Genomic DNA, 24,077 nt, shown 5'->3' on the forward strand with positions numbered 1-24,077 from the left:
CCTCTTCATGATACGTGAATCTTTTTATCCTCATAGGGCCACATAATCCACTGCCACTCGTTGGTTCAACAGAATCTGTTCAGGTGTGCACTCAGTGATGTCATCAGTCATGGCCGGGCATCCGGCTCCTTCTTCATGGGTGACCTTCCTTGAACTTCTGTATTCAGTCATACACACTTCTTGGCGACAGGCTTCTTTCTCCATACTGTGCACTAATGCTTCAATAACTATCGGCACCAGACGCAACCTTCGTGCAAGTCACAAGTGGTAAAGTCTTTGGGGAGTTTGTCTAAAAATTTATGTATTTTGTCTTTTCTGAAATTTTATTAGTATAAATTCTACAGAGTGCGGATCATTTTTGACTCTCCCTCATATAAACTACATATGTGACTTGGTTAAAGCTTAGACACTAAGGGTTGTATTACACTGGCCAGTATTTCGCTAGCGATCATTTGTCAGTGTAATACTGCCGACGGTTACCCGATGAACGAGCAAGCGCTCCTTTATTGGGCAATTAAGATTTTTTTTTTAGGCATACTTAAAAATCAGCGCTTGCTCGTTCTGTCTAATAGCAATCTGCCGCCGGCAAACCACTAGACTGTATGGGGACGAGCGATGGCTAAAGAGTGACATACTGTGGAGGAGATCACTGCACGTTCTAGCAGCAGGCTCCTCCGCTATTTAGCAAGCGATTGCTGGTAGGGAACGCTTCCATCTCGAAAATCGCTTGCTGATCTGCCTTTCTAATACAGGCTTTACCCTTACCAGACCTAATCCTTTTTATTTTTATTTTTTAGGGTCACTATCGTTTTTGTGAAGCCCTTTTTTTACTTGGGGAAAGAGAGCGTGCAGTGTCCTCGAATGAAAAGGCGCAGGAATTATGTAGATGCTGCCCTGATGGTATCCGTGACCTAGTGCAACAACAATCAAAATTCATCCGAGACATGGAGGTGGCGGCAGGTAACCCGGATAAAATTCTGATATTTGTATTTCTTCGTTCTGAGATCAGACTGCAATAAAGAACTGACAAGTACTTACCTGGCAGATCCATGGCCTGTTTACCCGGCTGAAGGGTGACCTCACGTCGACAAAACGCATCACGTGATCCCTGCAGCCCCTTTGTTGCACTGCTGTGTCCATTGATTGGCTGCAGCGGTCACGTGACATCACTGCTGCACTTTGGTAAATAGATCCCAGCCAGAAAGGATGGTGCGGGGTCTGCCAGGTAATTACATATCAGTTATTTGTTCCAGGCTGATCCCCCAAGGTTGTCTGGTTTCCTCCTGAAACCGAACAACCCCTTTAAAGGCTATGTACACCTTTTGTGGACAATTTTTTTAAATGATTGGATTGTACTTATTTTGAGCTAAAAATCTTTTTTTCAATTTGTCTTTATTAACAATAAAGTTGATGACAGGTTCCCTTTAATGTAGCTTTCATCTAAATAGGTAACAATCAGTATCTCTTATTATAACCTTCTATACTAATTGGAATAAGCAGTGCTACACTATCAGTACCTTGCTTTGCTTATTTTGTTCTGATCCACAGATGAGGCCCAGAGCTGCATTCACTATTTAGCTGTCATTTTCTGACAGGATCATAGTAAATGGGTTAAATTTAATTCTCCCTATTCCTAGGACAGGGGATAATTGTCTGATTGGCAGGGGTCCGAACGCTGGGGCCCCTGCTGATCATGAGAATAGTTGCTGTGTTCCCCATTTGAATGAAGTGGCAGACACCTATCCATGTCTGCTGCTCCATTCAGTTCATACTGCTGAATGGTGCGGCAGTGCTCATGCGTTACCGCCACTCCATTAACATGGGGGGGAGCAAAGGGCCACCATTCTCGTGATCAGTGGATGCCCCAGAGGTCGCACTCCCACCAATCAGATACTTATCCCTTAGGGCTCATGCACACAAACGTATTTTCTTTCCATGTCCTGTTTTTTTATTTTTTTGCGGACCGTATGTGGAACCATTCATTTCAATGGGTTCGCAAAAAGAACTGAAGTTACTCCGTCTGCATTCCGTATGTTCGTGTCTCCATTTCACAAAAAAATAGAACATATCCTTTTATTGTCCGCATTACGGACAAGGATAGTACTGTTCTGTTAGGAGCCAGCAGTTCCGTTCCGCAAAATACGGAATGCACACCAACGTCATCCGTATTTTCTGCGGACCACAAACTACATACGGTTGTGTGCATGAGCCCTTATCCTGTAGATGGATGAGTTATCAACACTTTTAAGGCCAATTTGACACAGACCTAATGTTGGGTGTGAGTCTACATACATCCGTATTACAACCGCAAATGCCAGCTCAACCATGGGTCTTAATATTCGAACTAACAGCATCCTAGATCATTAGGATGCTGGTGGTTCAAGTCTTTTAACCCACGCTCAGGCTGGGAGTGGCGGCCATAATCCAGGCGCAGAAATGCTCCCAATGTTTCTATCGTTGACCTAGGGTAACAATTTACCTTAAAAACAAAACGCATGAACAATCCTAATTATCGTGGTATCCTGTACTGTGATTCTCTCTGCTTCACTGCAATAGCGCAAATAATGTATAAATTGGATAGTAACCCCCAAAATATTGTGTGTAAATTGCTTAATTCCCCTCTTCGTTTCTAGGAATAAAAGTGAAGAAGAATTCTAAAAAGAAAAGCAGCAGTGAGAAAAAGTGAGTGATGAGTCATACTTATTCTAATATTCTGGAACAGATCAGCAAAGGATTAACCCTTTGTTCTCTTCAGGATGTTTACAAATCTGACTCTTTCAGGAACATACCAAAAAATCCTGCAGTGGAGACAGAATGATTTCCTGTTAGGCCCCTTGCAGACGAGCGTTTGCGGATCAGGTCCGGATGCGTTTTGAATGCATTCAGTGAAAAATGCGCGATTTAGCAAACAAAGTCATTCAGTTTTGTCTGCGATCGCATTCAGTTCAGTTTTTATCGCTGAAGTGCAATGCGATTTAATGCGTTTTGCACGCGTGTGATAAAAAACTGAAGGTATACAATCCGTGAAAAACGCATCGCATCCGCACTTGCTTGCGGATGCAATTTTCACGCAGCTCCATTCACTTCTTTGGGGCCAGCGTTGCGTGAAAATCCCAGAATATAGAACATGCTGCGATTTTCACGCAACGCACAAGTAATGTGTGAAAACCAACGCACATGTACACAGACACATTGAAATGAATGGGTCCGGATTCCGTGCGGGCGCAATTAGTTCGTATCACGCATTGCACCCGCGTGGAATACTCGCTCGTCTGCAAGGGGCCTTAGTTATTTACTAACCCAAAAAATTTAGGAGCCAAATTTAAAATACATATAATTACGGTATAATAAACAAAAAAACAAGTCTTACCTAGGGTTGTCACAATAAAACACCAAAAAAGCCGCGTGCATTCCACATTTTATGGAGCGTCTGGACCATAATAGTAGAACAGTCCGATCCTTTTTGTCGGGACAAGGTGACAAAAAAACTGCAAATTGCACGTGTTTTTTTTTTTTTTTTATTCTGTTACGGCGTTCACCACATAGGAGATATTTTTTAATAGTTCATAGTTTTTCGGGCGTGACGATATGTATTTTTTTGTTTATATATTTTATATGTAAAATTAGGCAAGGGGGTGATTTAAAAAAAAATGTTTTAACCCTTTTTTTTTTTTACTTTTTATTTAATACCTATTACCCACCTTTGGGGCTAGAATCTGGGATCTTTCATCCCTTGTCCTATTCACCCTGAGGTGAGGGGTTGGAGGGTTGGTGCACTGTGCCACCAATGAATATAGTTTATGCTCAATACAAACGCAGGCTGCGGGTGCCGGACATATCCCATACCCGGCACCCAGCCTCTATGGCTGCGCGTTGCGATCCGCCGATCTTAACCCCTCAGGTGCGGATCGCAGCGCGCAGTCACAGAGGCCTGGTGCGGGGTATGGGATATGTCCGGCACACGCAGCCTGCGTTTGTGTTAAGCATAAGCGATATTCATCGGTGGCGCAGTGGCCATAGCCTCTCCCCTCCTCCTCCCTACTATTAGCCCATTGGTGGCAGCGGTGCAGGGGGGAGGGACTGCCTTCTCCCCCCTGTGTTGTTGAGAAGAACATGGGACGCGCTGACAGCAGCGCGTGCCATGTCAGTTTAATATGAAAGCGGCAGAGCAGCGGAGGGTCTAGGCGCAAATGGCGACTAGACTACAAAGTCTTGTCGCCATTTAGCAATTCTAGGTCGCATTTGCAACCATTTTGGTCGCCATCTGGAGCCCTGCACCTGAGACTCTCGCCGATCAGCTGTTTGAGAAGGCTGCAGCCTTCTCCTAGGAGCAGCTCAGCCCCGTTGAAGTGGATGGGGCTGGACTGTGATACCAATCACTGCAAATATACGACGTACGGCACTGTGCTTGGCAAGAAGAGAGGAGGTTACGGCACTACTGCGAGCACCTGTGCTTTCTCAAACAGCTGATCCGATGGAGGTCCCGGGTGTCAGACCCCCACTGATCAGATACTGGTGACCTATTCAGAGGATAGGTCGTCAGTAGAGATGAGCGAAGCGACTTTAAATGCTTCAGCCGAAACCACGTCGCTAAAAAAAATTATTACTGTATGGAGATTAGTCTCCGTACAGTATTAGAATGTATGGGCTCCGATGAGCCAAAGTAAGTTATTCCCAAAGTTGCGCGCAACTTTAGTTGAATAACTTCGGTAATTGATTATTACAGTGAAAAACCTGCTTTGGTTCCAAGGTATCACTCGGAACTGAAGCAGAGTTCGGCTCCAAGTTTTGATGTGGTTTTATACTGTAATCATCAATTACTGAAGTTATTCAACGAAGTCTCGCACGTGAAGTCTCGTGAATAACTTACTTCGGCTCATCGGAGCCCATACATTGTAATACTGTAACGTAGATGGATCCGTACAGTATTATAACACCTTTTTTTAAGCAAAGCTGCTGCAGATATAGCATCCAATGCTCGATTCGCTCAACTGTAGTCATCCGTAAAAAAAAAAAAAATATATATATATATATATATATATATATATATATATATTTATTTTTATTTTATTTATTTTTTAAACCCCTTTATCTCTTGTAGAAATTGCAAAATTGCTGTTTTTGAGCAGAGTGTAAAGAGTAAAAAAAAAAAAAGTTTAATAACTAAGCGTTCAAGGTTATGTTACTCCCTAAATCTGGATGTTCTGCCAAGGTGTTTGTGTAAAGGTAACATCTTCTGGTTATTGTCGACAATACAGTAACGATACTATAACTCTTTCTTGTTAGGTTGAGCTCATTTCTCAAATTAAATCTTAAGACTGCTAAGTTTTTCATAAAATTTAATAATGGTGAGTAAAAGTTTGACCCAAGAAGAAAGTTATACGGACTGCACCTCCTAAAAATAAGTTCTGCATGTGCAATGTTCATCTATACCTGTTACGCTTAAATTTACATTCACATATCTTCATAAAATCACCAGAATTTGAAATATTCCAAAATCTGTTTTAACAGTAGAAAAAAAAAAAAAAAAACTGTAGTGCACCCCGAAAACCAATGTTTCCTGAAAGTGGACAACCTGATGCGCTTTTGGACACCTGGCTGTGCAGGGAACTGCAGCCCGCCCCTTTTACTAAAAGGGGTTATCTCATGACGAATGTCAGATTACGGCATAAGAAGTAGATAGAAGTGTGAAGCAGCAGTGGAAAAAGTCGGTGCTTGGTTTATGTCCCCACGTGGTATTTTATACCTTTTTGAGAACAAATAAATATTTAGTATTAGGGCTAGTATTGCCCGCTGTGCCTGTATTGTGGCCCGCAAACAGCGGCTCCACAATATACATGCATCAGCGGTTTGTGCTCAAACATGAATGCAGACCCATTCACGAGCGGAGGTACGGAAGCACTACGGAGTATTTCCGTGGGTTTTCTATCTGTGCCTCCGCACTGCAAAAAAGTAGTGGATGCGGATTGCGGACCCAATTCAAGTGAATGGGTCCACGTCCACAGATGGTGGGCACATGGTCGGTGCCCGTGCAAATTGTGGTCCACAGCACAGGCCTGGCCGCCACACGTTCCTGTGCATGAGCCCTTATAATTCAAGTTTTCCGCAGTTTTACACACAGATTACATCATTACAACATTATTATCCATAACATAGGACCGCACAAATATTTTACTATTTATAACCATTCATCTACGTAACTTGCACCTACTCCAACTTCTAATTTGACCAAGGTTCCTTATCGCCTACATAATTCATTCACTTGGGTCGCCCATCAATGTTCTCCAGTTTTAGTACCTATCTCCATTCTCCTCCCCAAAGAGACATATGGGCCATAAAACCAAAGTGGGCCCCTTCATTTATCACCTCCCTCAACACCAAGGATCGAACATGATGATAAACGTGCTAATGGCCTTCTTCAGTCTCCATAGACCAGTACATTTATCCCGACCAAGACCTCCATCACTAATGGAAAGATTCTCCACTTTCTAAAGGCCACCATGTCAGGTACCGGTGACCAGACCACTGTGTCACGTGACAAGGGTTGCCCAAGCCCTTCAGGCCGATTCACCTCACGCTACCACACGCTGTTACGCCCTACGCCGGGCTGTAACTCTAGCATGAATCGCCACCAGAAGCCTGTAAGCACTCCCACGCAATAACACAAAAATGTTGCTGCTACCTCCCCCAGTTATAAGGTCGACGGGACACCCCTGAGTGTTCCACTCGCAAGCAAACACCCGCACGATAGCCTCACGGAGAAATATACAGCCTCAGACTGCGCACACACACACACCTCATGGAGCTAACAGGTTCTGAAGGTTACTAAACAAACCATCAAACTTTTAGGTTTAATGTATAAAAAATAGACAGTACTTGGTTACAAAAATGATTAACAAGAGACATACATGAATGGCAAACAATTGTAAAATAAAAAGGAGAAAACAAAGTTCTAATACTTAACATTTGTCTGGTAAGAGTCCTTTCCTCCCAGGAGATTTGGGCGGAGTAATGGTGCACAAACCAATTCCATTAGATCTTCCACTTTGTGACACCCAAATATCCAGGGATTACATTTTTATGCTTTCCCCCACAGGCAGGTCTGAGGGGGATTCTCACTACCACCTCTTGCTCAGCCCCTCTGGGCCGAGCTTCATTACCCAGGCAGCCGGCCCACTGGCCAACTAGGGAACAGGTATAAAAATATCAAAAAAGATAGTTTCCCAGTTGCCCTGGTGAAGATACAGACCCCAGACCTTCTTTATAATTCATATCTCATCGTTCCGAGTCCTAGCATATCAAACGAGACAAGTCCAGGACACACTGAAGATGAGATCCTTATTTTAAGAAGATGAAGGCGAGTTGATACGCCATGTCTGGTGTCCATGCAATGCCCCCATCATACCAGAGATGTAAGCTAGATTTTGGGGACATCCGATCCCTCCTGAACAAGTTATGAAGGATTACGGATTGTGGTTCATGCTGACACAAGGCGCCGGAGAGTCTGCTTTCCCGAGTGTGACCAGCAAACGGGACCATCCTCGTTAGAATCTCTGTGCTAACTACCCCCCTGGAAACCAATTCATCAATGGCTGCTGGCCTGGTAACATAAATACATACTGTGTATATATGTGTGTGTGTGTGTGTATATATATATATATATATATATATATATATATATATATATAATATATACACACCTATACACCTATACACCACCGGCGGCACCACCCTCGAAATGGTAAGATAAAAGCATTTATGGGTGATTAAAACAGATTTTTCCTGAAGACACGCTTGGAGTGCAGTCCAATTTTTTCATCTCTATCTCAATCATCTCTATTATCTCTATCATCTCTATCATCTCTATCTCTATCATCTCTATTACGACATATACCCATAAAAGCTATATTATCACAGCAAACATAATAACTAGGAATAAGGCGGTCCTTATTCCTGACACACCATTACATCATGACACTTTTAATCTATTACTAGAACACATCACGATACACTTCAATATGATAATGAATCCCTTAGCTAAGCTCCTTTCTGAGGTACAACACAAGATGTCTTCCAGGGACACACGGCTGACCATCAGATCCAATGTGGTTTCTGCAACAAACTGTAGAATATTTTTCGGGGGACAAATCCTTTAAATGAAGCTATGCACAGTGAGTGGCCGCAGTGCTGGGAAAAACAGTGGATGGGACACAGCACTAGAATTGTCAGCCCCTTCATTAGTCGCTGGTGGTCCCAGTGGTCAGACGCCATCGATCATACAGTGGTGACACATCCTTGCGATATGCCATCACTTTCCAAGATAGGAAGACCCTGCATGGTCGGCTGTGACGGCGCTCTCACTAGTGACTAGCTATTGCTTCAGAAGACTATTCAGATTAGATCTTTTCCAATACAAAAGTATATTTAAAAAATAATCCTTATTAAAAGTGTTGTCTAACCCCTTAATAGTTTTTAAAAACCGCTGCCAGTTGTCTAAAATCCAAATTATCTGACAATATTTTTTTTTCTTTTATTCGTAATGTTTAATAAAGCCGTTAAAAAATAAATAAAAAAAATGTGCATAACTATGCATGATATCGGGGGCTTTAATGTAAGGTGTCTGACTTATTATTTGGCAGTGTCTTAGCAGCTTTCTTTTTCTTCAAGGATTGCAGCACAGTTCCCTTCTGCTGAGGAAAGCAAAGAGCATAAGGATACACCAAGCAAGTCAGAAGATACCCCTGATAAGGTACACATTTATGTAAATATTCTACCATTCTCACACTCCCTTCCTAGTTGACATGTTAAAGGTTTTGTCCAAGACTATTTTAAAGGTAGATTTAGACGGGTGATATTCGGGCTAATTATTGGAAGTGTTCGAGCGAATGCTCGTTTCCAACAGTCTGCCTGTCTAAAGGTGCTTGCATTTGACCTGATGAACGAAACGCCCGTTCATCGGGGAAAACGATCGTTTGTGCAGGCAAGTAAATTATCCTTTCTGGTCAGCAGAACGCTCGTTCTCTTACTGTGGAGGTGATTGCTGCATGTGAATGAGGAGCTTCACCTTCACTGAACGAGCTGCCGACTGTCGGGAAGGAACGCTTCCCAACAATCTGCTTCTAGTCGCCTGGTGTAAATCCAACTTAAAACCCTTGACAGTGGTCCCGCTATTCTGCGCTCACCTGTCATGCAGAGATGATGTGGTGTAGATGTATGGGACAGCTGCAGCCATTTCTGTTGTGGCAAGTCATTGGCTGCAGTGGTCTCGCACATGTTATTTGTCTTTGCTACAGATAAATAAGCACAGGCACAAGCCCCCTGAGCAGTCGGTGATCTAAAGGGGAATTCTGGTTGTTAGATGTGATCCCCCTACTCCTGGGTCCCCCCAGCAATCTTGAGAACGGGGACCTTATACCTCTCACCCATCAAAATGAACGGAGCAGCAGTTCCCATGTTTATGGGAGTTCTGGAAGTAGCCAATCAGAACAGACAACTCTGTATATCCCAGGAGCTCAGCCTGGTCACCTTGCTCCTCTTCACTGTCTTGTTTGGCTGTGAGATAACTGGTTCCATCAGGAGCCTCCCACCTCTGCCCTTTCTATAGTATAACAGAAAGATTTAACCCTGCCCCTCTGATAAGCTGCGCCTTAACTGGCCACCAGCAAAGATGGCAGAGATCATCAGGAGGTTAGTCGGGTTTTTGAAAGACTGTGCGTGTCATGTTCCAGCAGAAAATGCTGGAAAAGCACTGTATTGCGCTGTACAGCCTCTCTGGGGGGTGTATTTTTCCTGTAACTGGGGCTACTATGTCAGCCCCAGTTACAAGAGAAATCAACAGTGAAAAAAAAATGAAAAAGTAAAGTAAATGTCCCCCAGAGGTCTTGTATGACCTTATGGGGGACGAAAAGTGTAACATAAAAAAAATAAAGTGTTGAAAAAATAAAATAATAAAAATGTTTCACATGTAAAAAAAAAAAAATCCCCAAGTAAGGAATAAAAAAAAATGTTAAAAATAGAAAAAATAAAATAGACATATTTGGTATTGCCGCATCCGTAAAAACCAGCTCTATAAAAATATCACATGACCTAACCCCTCGGGTGAACACCGTAAAAAAAAAAAAATTTAAAAAAAATAATAAACTGTCAAAACAAGCAATTTTTGTCACCTTACATCACAAAAACTGCAACACCAAGTGATCAAAAATGTGTATGTCCCACTAAATGGTACCAATAAAACGGTCACCTCATCCCGCCAAAAATGAGCCCCTACATTAGAAAATCTCTCAAAAAAAATAAAAAACTAGCTCTCAGAACATGGACACATTAAAACATAATTTTTTTGTTTCAAAAATGCTATTATTGTGTAAAACTTTAATAAATAAGAAAAAGTATATATATATTAGGTATCGCCACGTCCGTAACAATCTGCTCTATAAAAATGTCACTTGACTGAACCCCTTTAGGTGAATGCTGTAAAAATAAATAAATAGAAACTGTGCTAAAACAACCCATTTTTTGGTCACCTTGCCCCATAAAGTGTTATAATGAATGATAAAAAAATCATATGTACCCAAAAATAGTAGCAATTAAACTGGCACCTTATCCCCTAGTTTCCAAAATGGGATCACTTCTTGGGAGTTTCTACTGTAAGGGTGCATCAGGGGGCTTCAAATGAGACATGGCATCTAAAAACCATGTGGCGCTCCTTTTCTTCTGCGCCCTGCTGTGTGCCCATACAGCAGTTTATGACCACATGTGGGGTGTTTCTGTAAACCGCAGAATCTGGGTAATAAATATTGAGTTTTGTTTGGCTGTTAACCATCGATGTGTTAAAGAAAAAATTGGACTAAAATGGAAAATCTGCCAAAAAAGTGAAATTAAAAAATTTGATCTCCATTTTCCTTTAATTCTTATGGAACGCCTAAAGGGTTAACAAAGTTTGTAAAATCGGTTTTAAGTAACTTGAGGGGCGTAGTTTCTACAATGGGGTCATTTATGGGGGTATCCTCTATGTAGGCCCCACAAAGTGACTTCAGACCTGAACTGGTCCTTAAAAAGTGGGTTTTGGCAATTTTCTTAAAAAATGTAAGAATTGCCTCTAAACTTCTAAACCTTCTAACGTCCTAAAAAAATAAAATGACATTTCCAAAATGATGCCAACATAAAGTAGACATACGGGGAATGTTAAGTAATAAATATTTTATGAGGTATCACTTTCTGTTTTAAAAGCAGAGAAATTGAAATTTAGAAAATTGTGAATTTTTCAAAATTTTTGCTAAATTTGGGATTTTTTCAGAAATAAAGGTCAAATATATTGACTCAAATTTATGACTATCATGAAGTACAATGTGTCACGAGAAAACAATCTCTGAATGACTTGGATAAGTAAAGGCGTTCCAAAGTTATTACCACATAAAGTGAGATATGTCAGTTTTGCAAAATTAGGCCTGGTCAGGAAGGGGGCAAATGGCCCAGATGGCAAGTGGTTAAGATGGCCGGGGCTATAAGAAGATCGCCAACACCCTGAAGCTGAGCTGCAGCGCGGTGGCCAAGACCATACAGCGGTTTAACAAGACGGGTTCCACTCAGAACAGACCTTGCCATGGTCGACCAAATAAGTTGAGTGCGCTTGCTCAGCGTCCTATCCAGAGGTTGCCTTTTCAAAATAGACGTATAAGTGCTGCTAGCATTGCTGCAGAGGTTACAGAGGTGGGGGGGGTCCGCCCATCAGTGCTCAGACCGTATGCCACACACTGCATCACATTGGTCTGCATGGCTGTCCTCCCAGAAGGAAGCCTCTTGTAAAGATGATGCACAAGAAAAGCCTGCAAACAGTTTGCTGAAGACAAGCAGACTAAGGACATGGATTACTGGAACCATGTCCTGTGGTCTGATGAGACCAAGAGAAACCTATTTGGTGTAGATGGTGTCAGGCGTGTGCGGTGGCCACCAGGTGAGGAGCACAAAGACAAGTATGTCCTGCCTATAGTAAAGCATGGAGATGGGAGTGTCATGGTTTAGGGGCTGCATAAGTGCTGCCAGCTGTGGGGAGCTACAGTTCATTGAGGGAACCATGAATACCTACATGTCCTGTGACATACTGAAGCAGAGCATGATCCCCTCCCTTCAGAAACTGAGCTGCAGGGCAGAAATCCAACATAACGACCCCAAACCCATTTCCAAGATGACCACTGCCTTGCTTAAGAAATTGAGGGTAAAGGTGTTGGACTGGCCAAACATGTCTCCAGACCTAAACCCTATTGAGCATCTGTGGGGCATCCTCAAACACAAAATATTTTGTGTGGCCACCATTATTTGCCAGCACTGCCTTAACTCTCTTGGGCATGGAGGTCGCTAGAACTTTACAGGTGGCCACTGGAATCCTCTTCCCTCCTCCATGATGACATCACGGAGCTGGTGGACTTTAGAGACCTTGCGCTCCTCCACCCTCTGTTTGAGGATGCCCCACAGATGCTCATTAGGGTTTAGGTCTGGAGACATGATTGGCCAGTCCAACACCTTTAGGGTCCATTCACACGTCCGTTGTTTGTTTCCTGATCTGTTCCGTTTTTTGCTGAACAGATCTGGACCCATTCATTTTCAATGGGTCCTGAAAAAAAAACGGACAGCACAATGTCAGATTTTTTTTCAGGACCCATTGAAAATGAATGGGTCCAGATCTGTTCAGCAAAAAACGGAACAGATCAGGAAACAAACAACGGACGTGTGAATGGACCCTTACCCTCAGTTTCTTAAGCAAGGCAGTGGTCGTCTTGGAAATGGGTTTGGGGTCGTTATCATGTTGGATTTCTGCCCTGCAGCTCAGTTTCTGAAGGGAGGGGATCATTCTCTGCTTCAGTATGTCACAGGACATGTTGGCATTTATGGTTCCCTCAATGAACTGTAGCTCCCCACAGCTGGCAGCACTTATGCAGCCCCTAAACCATGACACTCCCATCTCCATGCTTTACTATAGGCAGGACATACTTGTCTTTGTGCTCCTCACCTGGTTGCCACCACAGATTCCTGACACCATCTAAACCAAATAAGTTTCTCTTGGTCTCATCAGACCACAGGACATGGTTCCAGTAATCCATGTCCTTAGTCTGCTTGTCTTCAGCAAACTGTTTGCCGGCTTTTCTTGTGCATCATCTTTAGAAGAGGCTTCCTTCTGGGAGGACAGCCATGCAGACCAATGTGATGCAGTGTGTGGCGTATGGTCTGAGCATTGACGGGCGGACCCCCCACCTCTGTAACCTCTGCAGCAATGCTGGCAGCACTCATACGTCTATTTTGAAAAGGCAACCTCTGGATAGGACGCTGAGCAAGCGCACTCAACTTATTTGGTCGACCATGGCAAGGTCTGTTCTGAGTGGAACCCATCTTGTTAAACCGCTGTATGGTCTTGGCCACCGCGCTGCAGCTCAGCTTCAGGGTGTTGGCGATCTTCTTATAGCTTCGGCCATCTTAATGTAGAGCAATAATTCTTTTTTTCAGATCCTCAGAGAGTTCTTTGCCATGAGGAGCCATGTTGTACTTCCAGTGACCAGTATGAGAGCGATAACACACCTGCTCCCCATTCACACCTGAGACCTTTGTAACACTGTCGAGTAACATGACACCTGAGAGGGGAAATGGCTAATTGGGCACAATCTGGCCATTTTCACTTGGGGGTGTTCTCACTTTAGTTGCCAGCGGTTTAGACTGAGTTATTTTGAGGGCAAACCAAATGTACACGGTTATACAAGCTGTGCACCGACTACTGTACATTGTACCAAAGTGTCAGATCTTCAGTGTTGTCCCAGGAAAAGATAGTATAAAAGATTTGCAAAAATGTGAGGGGTGGACTGACTTTTGTGAGATACTGTAGATAAGGTGTATAAAAGTTTTATTATCTAATAGATATCCAGATTTACATCTATCTCTTAAGGGTGTATTACACAGTCTGATGTTGCAGATGAATGTCAGGAGGGAAACAATCGTCTGCTTGATAGCGGAGGAGACTGCTGCTATTACATACAGCCAGGGGTCAAGTCCTGGGAAAAAAAGTGTGGGAACTCACCCAAGATCCACTGCAACCCCCCCCCACCCCCCCTCCAAAAAATAAAAAAGCACAGAAAATCTAGCATGCTGTAACTTGTGTCTAAAAAAGAAACCAAAAAACACTTTTAGAAAAGTTTGTCCTGGGATTCGATCTCATGACCTCTACACATCAGAGGCAAGGCATATGCCCTCACAGCTATGAAAGCTGTCTAGCTAGGTGCTTTAAAAAAAAAATATATATAAGACTTCTACTGTAGGTAACTTTGCCCACTGTGTATGGATGTAGCAGAGCTGGGTGTGTTGGGGCAGCTGTCATGTGTATGGTTGTACACTAGGTATCAGTAAACTAGGTATCAGTAGAAGTATCAGAAAAAAAAAAAAAAACACTTTCAGAAAAGTTTGTCCTGGGATTCGAACTCATGACCTCTACACATTAGATGCAAGGCATTTACCCTCACAGCCATAAAAGCTGTCGAGACAGTTGCTTAAAAAAAAAACAAAAATAAGACTTCTACTTATACCTAGTGTACTGATACCTAGTGTACTGATACCTAGTGTACAACCATACACATGACAGCTGCCCCTACACACCCAGCTCTGCTACATCCATACACAGTGGGCAGCTGTCATGTGTATGGTTGTACACTAGGTATCAGTAAACTAGGTATCAGTAGAAGTCTTATAAAATAAAAAAACACACTTTTAGAAAAGTTTGTCCTGGGATTCGAACTCATGACCTCTACACATTAGATGCAAGGCATTTACCCTCACAGCCATAAAAACTGTCTAGGTAGTTGCTTAAAAAAAATAAAAAATAAGACTTCTACTTATACCTAGTGTACTGATACCTAGTGTACAACCATACACATGACAGCTGCCCCAACACACCCAGCTCTGCTACATCCATACACAGTGGGCAGCTGTCATGTGTATAGTTGTACACTAGGTAGCAGTACACTAGGTATAAGTAGAAGTCTTATATTTTTTTTTTTTTTTTTAAGCAACTACCTAGACAGCGTTCATGGCTGTGAGGGTAAATGCCTTCCTCTGATGTGTAGAGGTCGTGAGTTCGAATCCCAGGACAAACTTTTCTGAAAGACATTCGAAATGATCTCGTAGTGAAGGAGATGATGTCATTAGGGGGGCGGGGCGCCATGAGAGGAGTCACAGTGAGGCAGTCGCAGCAGCACCGCACAGACCTCTCAACTGAAGCCGCCCCTCCTCCCTTAGCCTGCCCTGCACAGTGCGCTCCGTCTCCCCCTGTGAATCTGATTCAGCCGCGTTCTCCTGGCTTGAGGCTGAAAGGGAACGGCGTTCCTGCCATGAAAAAAGTGCGTTCCCCCTCCACTCGACCCCTGCATACAGCGATCTCCTCCACAGCATGCCTTCGCTCGTCCTCATGCTGGGTAGTGGTTTGCCGGCTGCAGATTGTGATTAGACACCATGATCTGCCGCCTGCAAACAATAAAAAAAAAAATTAACATGTCAAAAGATTTGGATTGCTGGATGAATGAGCGTTTGCTTGTTCATTGGTCAATCGGCGGCAGTATTATACTGCAAGAGGATCAGTAACGAATGTTCATGTGCTGAAAAATCGGCAGGTGTGATACAGGTTTTAAGGAATGTACCCCTCAGACTTCTTGGGTTCATCGCATTCATGATATCTATTAGGGAACAATAAAACTCTCATACTCCTTATCTATAATCGCTCCAACAATTACTGCTACAGCTGTTTGCTTCCTCCTCCATACTGATCTGCGTCACGTCACGTGTCTCATCTACCTTATTTCTACTGTTTGGTGTATAAATATGTGTATCTCCAGATGCAAATATGTTTTTCTTTAAGGCCCAGATGAGCAGCGTCCTTAAGGCTTAATTAAGTGTCCTATAAACCTTGTCCTGTGCCAAGAGGGAATTGTCTGACTCTTGGCGCCTTGATGGAGGTCTGGGTTGTTCTTGTATAGTATGATTGTATAGGAACCCTTGTAAGTCATCCGGTCGGACGTGTTGACAGACTTGCAACTTGCACGGAAGCCGCACTGAGGAAGAGGAGCCCTCCGGTTAACAGAAGCCACTAGTAATATCAATAATGTGCTGTAGAAGTTTCTTCTTGGTTAGGAGGGGGTATAAAACCCTAATAGGTGAGGAGCAGGCACCGCTCGCTTCTTTGCTGCTTTGTGGAGAGAACCTGCTGCCTGCGCCGCCGTACCTGCACCCGCCTCTGCCTTAGCAATAAATCGCTTTTGGCTCCAGATGAAGACTCGTCCACATCCAACAACCCGGCGTGTTGTGGCTACGGAGGAGCCCAGTGATAAGCTCCCTCTGGCAGCTGCGCCCATTGTAAGCAATGATTTGTATTTCTGAAAGTGACTTTTTAGAGAGAGCACCATGCTGAGGAGAGCTTGCCTGTGGCTGCTGGTGGTGCTCCTGGAGCTACTTCTGTTACTGGAGAGAAGGGTGGCCGCCAACATCTGCAGGGTACATGTTCTGACTCTTATTCTTTCTTGTGTTGTGTGATATTGGAGGTCCGAGAACTGCCATTGGTATGATAGGTGAGGATACCCCCACTTATCAGATATGTATTTTGGTATGCTGCAAGTGTTTATGGTAGGAAGCCTTGGTTACTGCGTGATTCCTCTGTTATTACACTGTATATTCCATAGTGCTCATCCGTTCAGTACGCTTTTATTATTTCTCACCTTTAAAGGGCATCTGTCAGCAGATTTGTCCCTATGACACTGTCTGACCTGTTACATGTGCGCTCTGCAGCAGAATACATCTGTGTTGGTCCCATGTTCATATGTGCCCGCATTGCTGAGAAAAATTATGTTTTAATATATGCTAATGAGCCTCTAGGAGCAACGGGGGCGTTGCCGTTACACCTAGAGACTCTGCTCTCTCTGCAACTGCCACGCCCTCTGCACTTTGGTTGAAGGGACTAGGCAGTGTAAATGTGATCGCCCCTGGTCCTGTCAATCAAAGTGCAGCGGGCAGTTGCCGAGAGATTAGAGCCTGTAGGAGTAATGGTAACACCCATCTGGACCTTCATTGTAAACAGCTGGTAATTATTTCATAAACATCTACTAGGAAGAATAGAGAAATGGGACAACATAGAGTCAAGAATAGATGCCCCTTATTACATGAGGAATGCATGTAGTTAATAAACCAGACGTGTCAGGAGAGGTGACTAGTCCGTGTGTGTAACAGGGTTAATGTTCTCGTATGTAATGTATATACAGTAATATAACTACCTACTGTGAGTTGATTATACAGATTAAGGCCCTATTAACACGACCATATTTTTGGTCCACACCCATATATCTGTTTCATAGCCCCGAAAAAGAGAGTGTGCCCTATTTTTGTCTGTTTTGCAGGAAAGACTAGGTTTTGTTACAGTGGGTCTGCAAAAAACGTATGCAGCACAGATGGCATCAGAATTTTTTGCAGGCAGCAAAATATGTACGGTCCTGTGTGTGAGCCCTGACTCTGTATGTATGGCTGCATCAGTATTGGCATGAGGGCTGGAGAGCGCCGACTGCCATCATGTATATTGCGGTGACACACTGGACCAACACCAGATGTCATAGCGTGCGACGCTTTTAGCTGCTTTGGCCGTTCCCATCTGGTATTTAAGGAGGGAACATTGACCAGCCTTCGGTATGTCCAGGACATTCTGGAACCAGTCCTACTGCCTTTTCTGACCCACTTAGGAGACATGGTGTTCCAACGAGATACGGCCCGCGCTGCACAATGTGCTCTTCAGGGTCTCCAGCAGCTCCCCTGACCAACTTGATCACTAGATCTCTCCCCATTGAGAATGTCTGGGCCTGGATGGAGCGATGGATCTTCTGCAGGCAGAAAAGCCACCTTGGCTGAACTATAGGGCTTGAAATGATGTACCACAGGATGTCCAGCCTCTAGAGCGTCAGTCTGTATGGCAGTGAGGAGACATGCCACCCAACATTAATGTGACCCTGCACCAGCTTATACCGTGCAGCAGAACCCCAAATAAAGGGGGCACCACCTTGGTTGTAATCTCAGTAGTGTACATATCAAATATAATTTATTGCTGGAATGTGTATGCATTTAGCATTTGTATTTTTTTTTATTATGTACACCTTCAGAGGCAATTTTTGTTTATGATTGCATTTTACAAATTTTTGGCAAAAATCATAAGTTCAATTGGCCTTTATTAAAAATATTGAGCTGTTCTGTCACAAAGGGTTTACTGTTTTTCTCACTGTGTGACTGGTGCTCTCACTTTCACTTTGTTCTGGGCCATCTAATAAACCTAATCTCCAAGAGGTCATAAACACTTATTTAACCCTTTAAGGACTCAGCCATATTTCACCTTAAGGACTTGGCCATTTTTTGCAAATCTGACCAGTGTCACTTTAAGTGCTGATAACTTTAAAACGCTTTGACTTATCCAGGCCGTTCTGAGATTGTTTTTTCGTCACATATTGTACTTCATGAAACTGAAAAATTGGGTCAAAAAAGTTAATTTTTTGGGATAAAAAAATACCATATTTACCAAAAATTTTGAAAAATTTGCTAATTTTAAAGTTTCAGTTTCTCTACTTCTATAATACATAGAAATACCCCCAAAAATGTTGATGACTTTACATTCCCCATATGTCTACTTCATGTTTGCAGCATTTTGGGAATGATATTTTATTTTTTGGGGATGTTACAAGGCTTAGAAGTTTAGAAGCAAATCTTGAAATTTTTCAGAAATTTACAAAAACCCAATTTTTAGGGACCACTACAGGTCTGAAGTCACTTTGCGAGGCTTACATAATAGAAACTGCCCAAAAATGACCCCATTCTATAAACTACACCCCTCAAGGTATTCAAAACTAATTTTACAAACTTCGTTAACCCTTTAGGTGTTGCACAAGAGTTATTGGCAAATGGGGATGAAATTTGAGAATTTCATTTTTTTGCCTAATTTTCCATTTTAACCCATTTTTTCTACTAACAAAGCAAGGGTTAACAGCCAAACAAGACTGTATCTTTATTGCCCTGACTCTGCCGTTTACAGAAACACCCCATATGTGGCCGTAAACTACTGTACGGGCACACAGTAGGGCGTAGAAGGAAAGGTGCGCCGTATGGTTTTTGGAAGCCAGATTTTGCTGGACTGGTTTTTTGACACCATGTCCCATTTGAAGCCCCCCTGATGCACCCCTAGAGTAGAAACTCCATAAAAGTGACCCCATCTAAGAAACTACACCCCTCAAGGTATTCAAAACTGATTTTACAAACTTTAACCCTTTAGGTGTTGCACAAGATTTAATGGAAAATAGAGATACAATTTCAAAATTTCACTTTTTTGGCAGATTTTCCATTTTAATATTTTTTTTCCAGTTACAAAGCAAGGGTTAACAGCCCAAAAAAACTCATTATTTATGGCCCTGATTCTGTAGTTTACAGAAACACCCCATATGTGGTCGTAAACCGCTGTACGGGCACACGGCAGGGCGCAGAAGGAAAGGAATGCCATACGGTTTTTGGAAGGCAGATTTTGCTGGACTGGTTTTTTGACACCATGTCCCATTTGAAGCCCCCCTGATGCACCCCTAGAGTAGAAACTCCATAAAAGTGACCCCATTTTAGAAACTACGGGATAGGGTGGCAGTTTTGTTGGTACTAGTTTAGGGTACATATGATTTTTGGTTGCTCTATATTACACTTTTTTGTGCGGCAAGGTAACAAGAAATAGATTTTTTGGCACGTTTTTATTTTTGTTATTTACAAAATTCATCTGACAGGTTAGATCATGTGGTAATTTTATAGAGCAGGTTGTCACGGACGTGGCGATACCTAATATGTATTCAATTTTTTTTTATTTATGTAAGTTTTACACAATGATTTCATTTTTAAAACAAAAAAAATGTTTTAGTGTCTCCATAGTCTAAGAGCCATAGTTTTTTCAGTTTTTGGGCAATTATCTTAAGTAGGGTCTCATTTTTTGCGGGATGAGATGACGGTTTGATTGGCACTATTTTGGGGTGCATATGACTTTTTGATCGCTTGCTATTACACTTTTTGTGATCTAAGATGGCAAAAAATGGCTTTTTTTACACCGTTTTTATTTTTATTTTTTTACGGTGGTCATCTGAGGGGTTAGGTCATGTGATATTTTTATAGAGCTGGTCGATACGGACGCTTCGATACCTAATATGTATACTTTTTTTTATTTATTTAAGTTTTACACAATGATTTCATTTTTGAAACAAAAAAATCATGTTTTAGTGTTTCCATAGCCTAAGAGCCATAGTTTTTTCAGTTTTTGGGCGATTATCTTGGGTAGGGTATGATTTTTGCGGGATGAGATGACGGTTTGATTGGTACTATTTTGGCGTACATGCGACTTTTTGGATCACTTTTATTACCTTTTTTGGGAAGTAAGGTGGGCAAAATTTCATTTTTCTCATAGTTTTTATTTTAATTTTCCTTATGGCGTTCACCGTGCGGGGAAAGTAAAATGACCGTTTTATAGATCAGGTCGTTATGGACGCGGCGATACCTAATATGTGTAGTATATATATATATATTTTTTTTTATTCAGTGATAAATGTGTTTTTTTTTTTTTTTTTATCTTAACTTTTTTCACTTTTTTTTTTACATTTTTTTTGACCCAGACCCACTTGGTTCTTGAAGATCCAGTGGGTCTGATGTCTGTATAATACAGTACTGTACAATATATATTGTACTGTACTGTATTTTACTTACCACTTTGTCTGAACAGATCTCTGCCTTCAGCACAGATCTGTTCAGCACCATGGACAGCAGGACGCCTGAGAGGCGTCCTGTTGCCATGGGAACCTTCCCCGTCTGCTCAGTAGTGTTCAGAACTTCGCAGACGGGGAAGGGTAAGGACGGGGCTTGGGGGGCTGCCTGGGAGCTCTTTCCCTCTCCCATCGGGGGGCTGCAAAGGCACAGCAGCCCCCCGATGGGAGAGGGAGGGAGCTCCCTGAGCTGTTAACCTTTTCCATACAGCGGTCCGTACGGACCGCTGTATGGAAAGGGTTAAACGGCTGACATCGCATCACCGATGTCAGCCGTTTATACCAGGGTGCCAGCAATGTGCTGGCACCCTGGTATACCCACTAGAAGCCAACGATTATTCAAGGGGAGGCGGGCGGGGGATCGTGATCCCGCCTCCCGCACCTCCCGCACCGCCTGCGACACCCCCCCCTGCACCACCCGCCCACATAATATCATTCAGGGGTGCAGGGGGGGGGTTAATAAAACTTAATTTCTGGCATTTTAACGTTTGATCCCCGCGGTCAGAGACCGCGGGGATCAGAATCGGCTAAAAGCGCAGCAAACCGCAGGTCTGAATTGACCTGCGGTTTGCTGCGATCGCCGATACGGGGGGGGGTCACATGACCCCCCTCGGCGTTGTGACAGGATGCCGGCTGAATGATTTCAGCCGAAATCCCGTTCGGATTAACCCCCGGGGCGGCCGCAATCTTATTTTAAACTCATGACGTACCGGTACGTCATGGGTCCTTAAGGACTCGGGAACCATGCCGTACCGATACGTCCTAAGTCCTTAAGGGGTTAAAGGAGTTTTGACATCTCAGACAATGGGGGCATATCGCTAGGATATGCCCCATTGTCTGCTAGGTGCGGGTCCCACCTCTGGAACCCGCACCTACAACGAGAACGGAGCGGGGAAATGAATGGAGGGCGCACTGCGCATGCTCAGCCGCCCTCCATTTATTTCTATGGGGCTGCCGAAAATAGCTGAGCGCTGGCTTGGCTATTTCAGTCTGCCCCATAAGAAATGAATGGGAGCAGGGGCCGCGGTGGTGAACGGACCCCGGGAAACCGTTCTTCTTGTAGGTGCGGGTCCCAGAGGTGGTACCCGCACCGATCAGACAATGAGGACATATCTTGGTGATATGCCCCCTATTGTATGTGATGGGAAAACCCCTTTAAGCCTTATTCTTATCTGTAATTTAAGAACTGAGCTATAATGAGTGTTTATAAGGTCAGATAGCAGAGATGAGGAGCCCGTCGGCTCCCCAAACAATGGAAAAGACAGAAAATCCACAGGCTGCTACTACAACATCTCAGCTCTGTACACAATAAAGGATTCCATATTTTTAATAAAGACCAATTGAAAAAATGATTTTTTTAAGCTCAAAATGAGTACAATGCAATAATAAAAAAATAATAATTCCCCCAAAGTTGAACATAGCCTTTAAGCACATTGCTCGCTGTTACTGTAGCAGAAATGTAACGATGCTTGTTTGACTTCACTTAGGAGTCCACCACCGAATGTATCGCAGAAACCAAAGAAATTACAGAAAATGTAACCGGTAAGAGAAGTCCCAGGGACCGTCGTCATACCTACAGGAATCTCTGTGACGCGCACACCAATGACTTGTTTGCATTGCTTGCAGCTCAACAACCTAAGAAGGGAAAATTGAAGGGAAAAGGGAACGATTCTGAGAAATTAAGGTGAATTTCTTGATGTTTCGTATTGCATTGAATTACTAAATAACACTATAACAACGTATCCCCTCTACAGTCGAGCAGTTGTGCCTGTGTAAACAAAAAAATTATACTGATCGGCCATGTAGCATTTACGAAGTAGACCCGCCGGTCCATAAGCATTAGTGTGGCATTGCTCATTGACGATAAATGAAAAACCTTATTCAGTTTTATTTTTTTAACCTGCTTCACTTTTTATTGCTTGTTGAGGGTTCTTTTGCACTGTTTGTGTCTGGACTGTGCGACAGTAAAGCTCCCAGGATACATGTCATACATATCCATAGTCCCCGAATCATCTGTTTGTCTGGTTTACATTGGTGTTCCTTTTTTATTTTGTTTTTGCTCTATAGAATAACACATTCCACCACACCGTTCTGTACAGAGCCGTCCTGTAACAAAAAGGTGTACCTCACAGGAGCCTATGGGTGGAGATGCACTTGGGGAAATCCTCATACGTAGTGTGAATAAACCTTAAAGGAATGGTTAATGATGACCTATCCTCAAGATCGGTCATCATTATCAGATCAGCGGGTGTCCAAGTCCAAGCACCCCTGCTGCAGATCAGCCGCCGCATTTACCAGAGCTCTGCGGAGCGCAGTCGGCTCACAGCTGTTTTCCAAGCACAGTGCCGTACTTCGTATAGTGACGGTGCTTGGTATTGCAGCTCAGCCTTATTCACTTTAATGGGGCTGAGCTGCAAACTAGGCCATGTGACCGATGTATGGTGATGTCACATGGCATAGGAAGAGTACCCAACCTCTTCTAACAGCTGATCACCGGGGTTCCTGGGTGTCAAATCTGATATTGAGTACTTACCGTATAACCCCTTAAACTCACTACCAAGTCTTGTTTATGTTTGCACGTTCTAATACTTTTCAATTTTTAATTCAGGGTTTCAAGTTTGAATACTGAAACCCAAAGGACTCCAGCTCCTGGTCCTTCACAGGTGAGGAAATAACTGAAATATTACAAGTTTTCTATACTGTCTATTTGTAGGAGATGCTCTGGAAATTAGTTTTCAGCCTAGTAGTGAACGTGGAATATGGATGACACACGGACCAAACACAGATAAACCACTGACCTTCTTGTCACGGATGTCATCACAGACATGGATGTGTGAATGAGGCCTAATAGATTATCAGTAAAACACTGACAGGCAATAATACAGGCTTGCACATTTGGGTGCCAATTTGGCCCAAGAGACCAAGGACAGAGACAAAGCCAGGCAACTGCCCCGAAATCTCGCTTTGCTCTGTATTCTTACTACTGCACATGTGATGAAATGCAATTAAATGACGCTTGTGCAGTAGGCCATTTTGCATCTGTGGGTAGAGGGGCACTGGGCTGAGTGTGCACTGAAATGCGAGCAAACACACACAAATGCGTAAGAACACAGGTGAGATTTCACAGGGATGGTCTGGCCAGAGAGAGGAGTGGAGCTTGTGTGCAGCGAGAGCAACAGTGCCACCCATGAGTCCTCATTTTCATGTTTTAGAAAGAAAAAAAAGTTTTTCTCAAATATG

The 24,077-nt window shown here is 43.1% G+C and overlaps 1 protein-coding gene across 3 annotated transcripts in view; it reads left to right on the forward strand.

The window, feature by feature from the left end:
* The window catches only part of LOC122930794 (E3 ubiquitin-protein ligase TTC3-like), a 176,760-nt gene that overhangs the window by 69,809 nt on the left and 82,874 nt on the right, over positions 1–24,077 (forward strand). For all 3 annotated transcript variants that reach the window (XM_044284388.1, XM_044284389.1, XM_044284390.1), the window contains 6 exons: positions 798–960; positions 2,634–2,682; positions 8,668–8,749; positions 22,325–22,379; positions 22,464–22,521; positions 23,446–23,500. In XM_044284388.1, the coding sequence (XP_044140323.1) occupies positions 798–960; positions 2,634–2,682; positions 8,668–8,749; positions 22,325–22,379; positions 22,464–22,521; positions 23,446–23,500 (462 nt within the window). The remainder of the gene's footprint in view (positions 1–797; positions 961–2,633; positions 2,683–8,667; positions 8,750–22,324; positions 22,380–22,463; positions 22,522–23,445; positions 23,501–24,077) is intronic.

Source organism: Bufo gargarizans, chromosome 3 (genome assembly GCF_014858855.1).
Source record: "Bufo gargarizans isolate SCDJY-AF-19 chromosome 3, ASM1485885v1, whole genome shotgun sequence".
Lineage (NCBI taxonomy): Eukaryota > Metazoa > Chordata > Amphibia > Anura > Bufonidae > Bufo > Bufo gargarizans.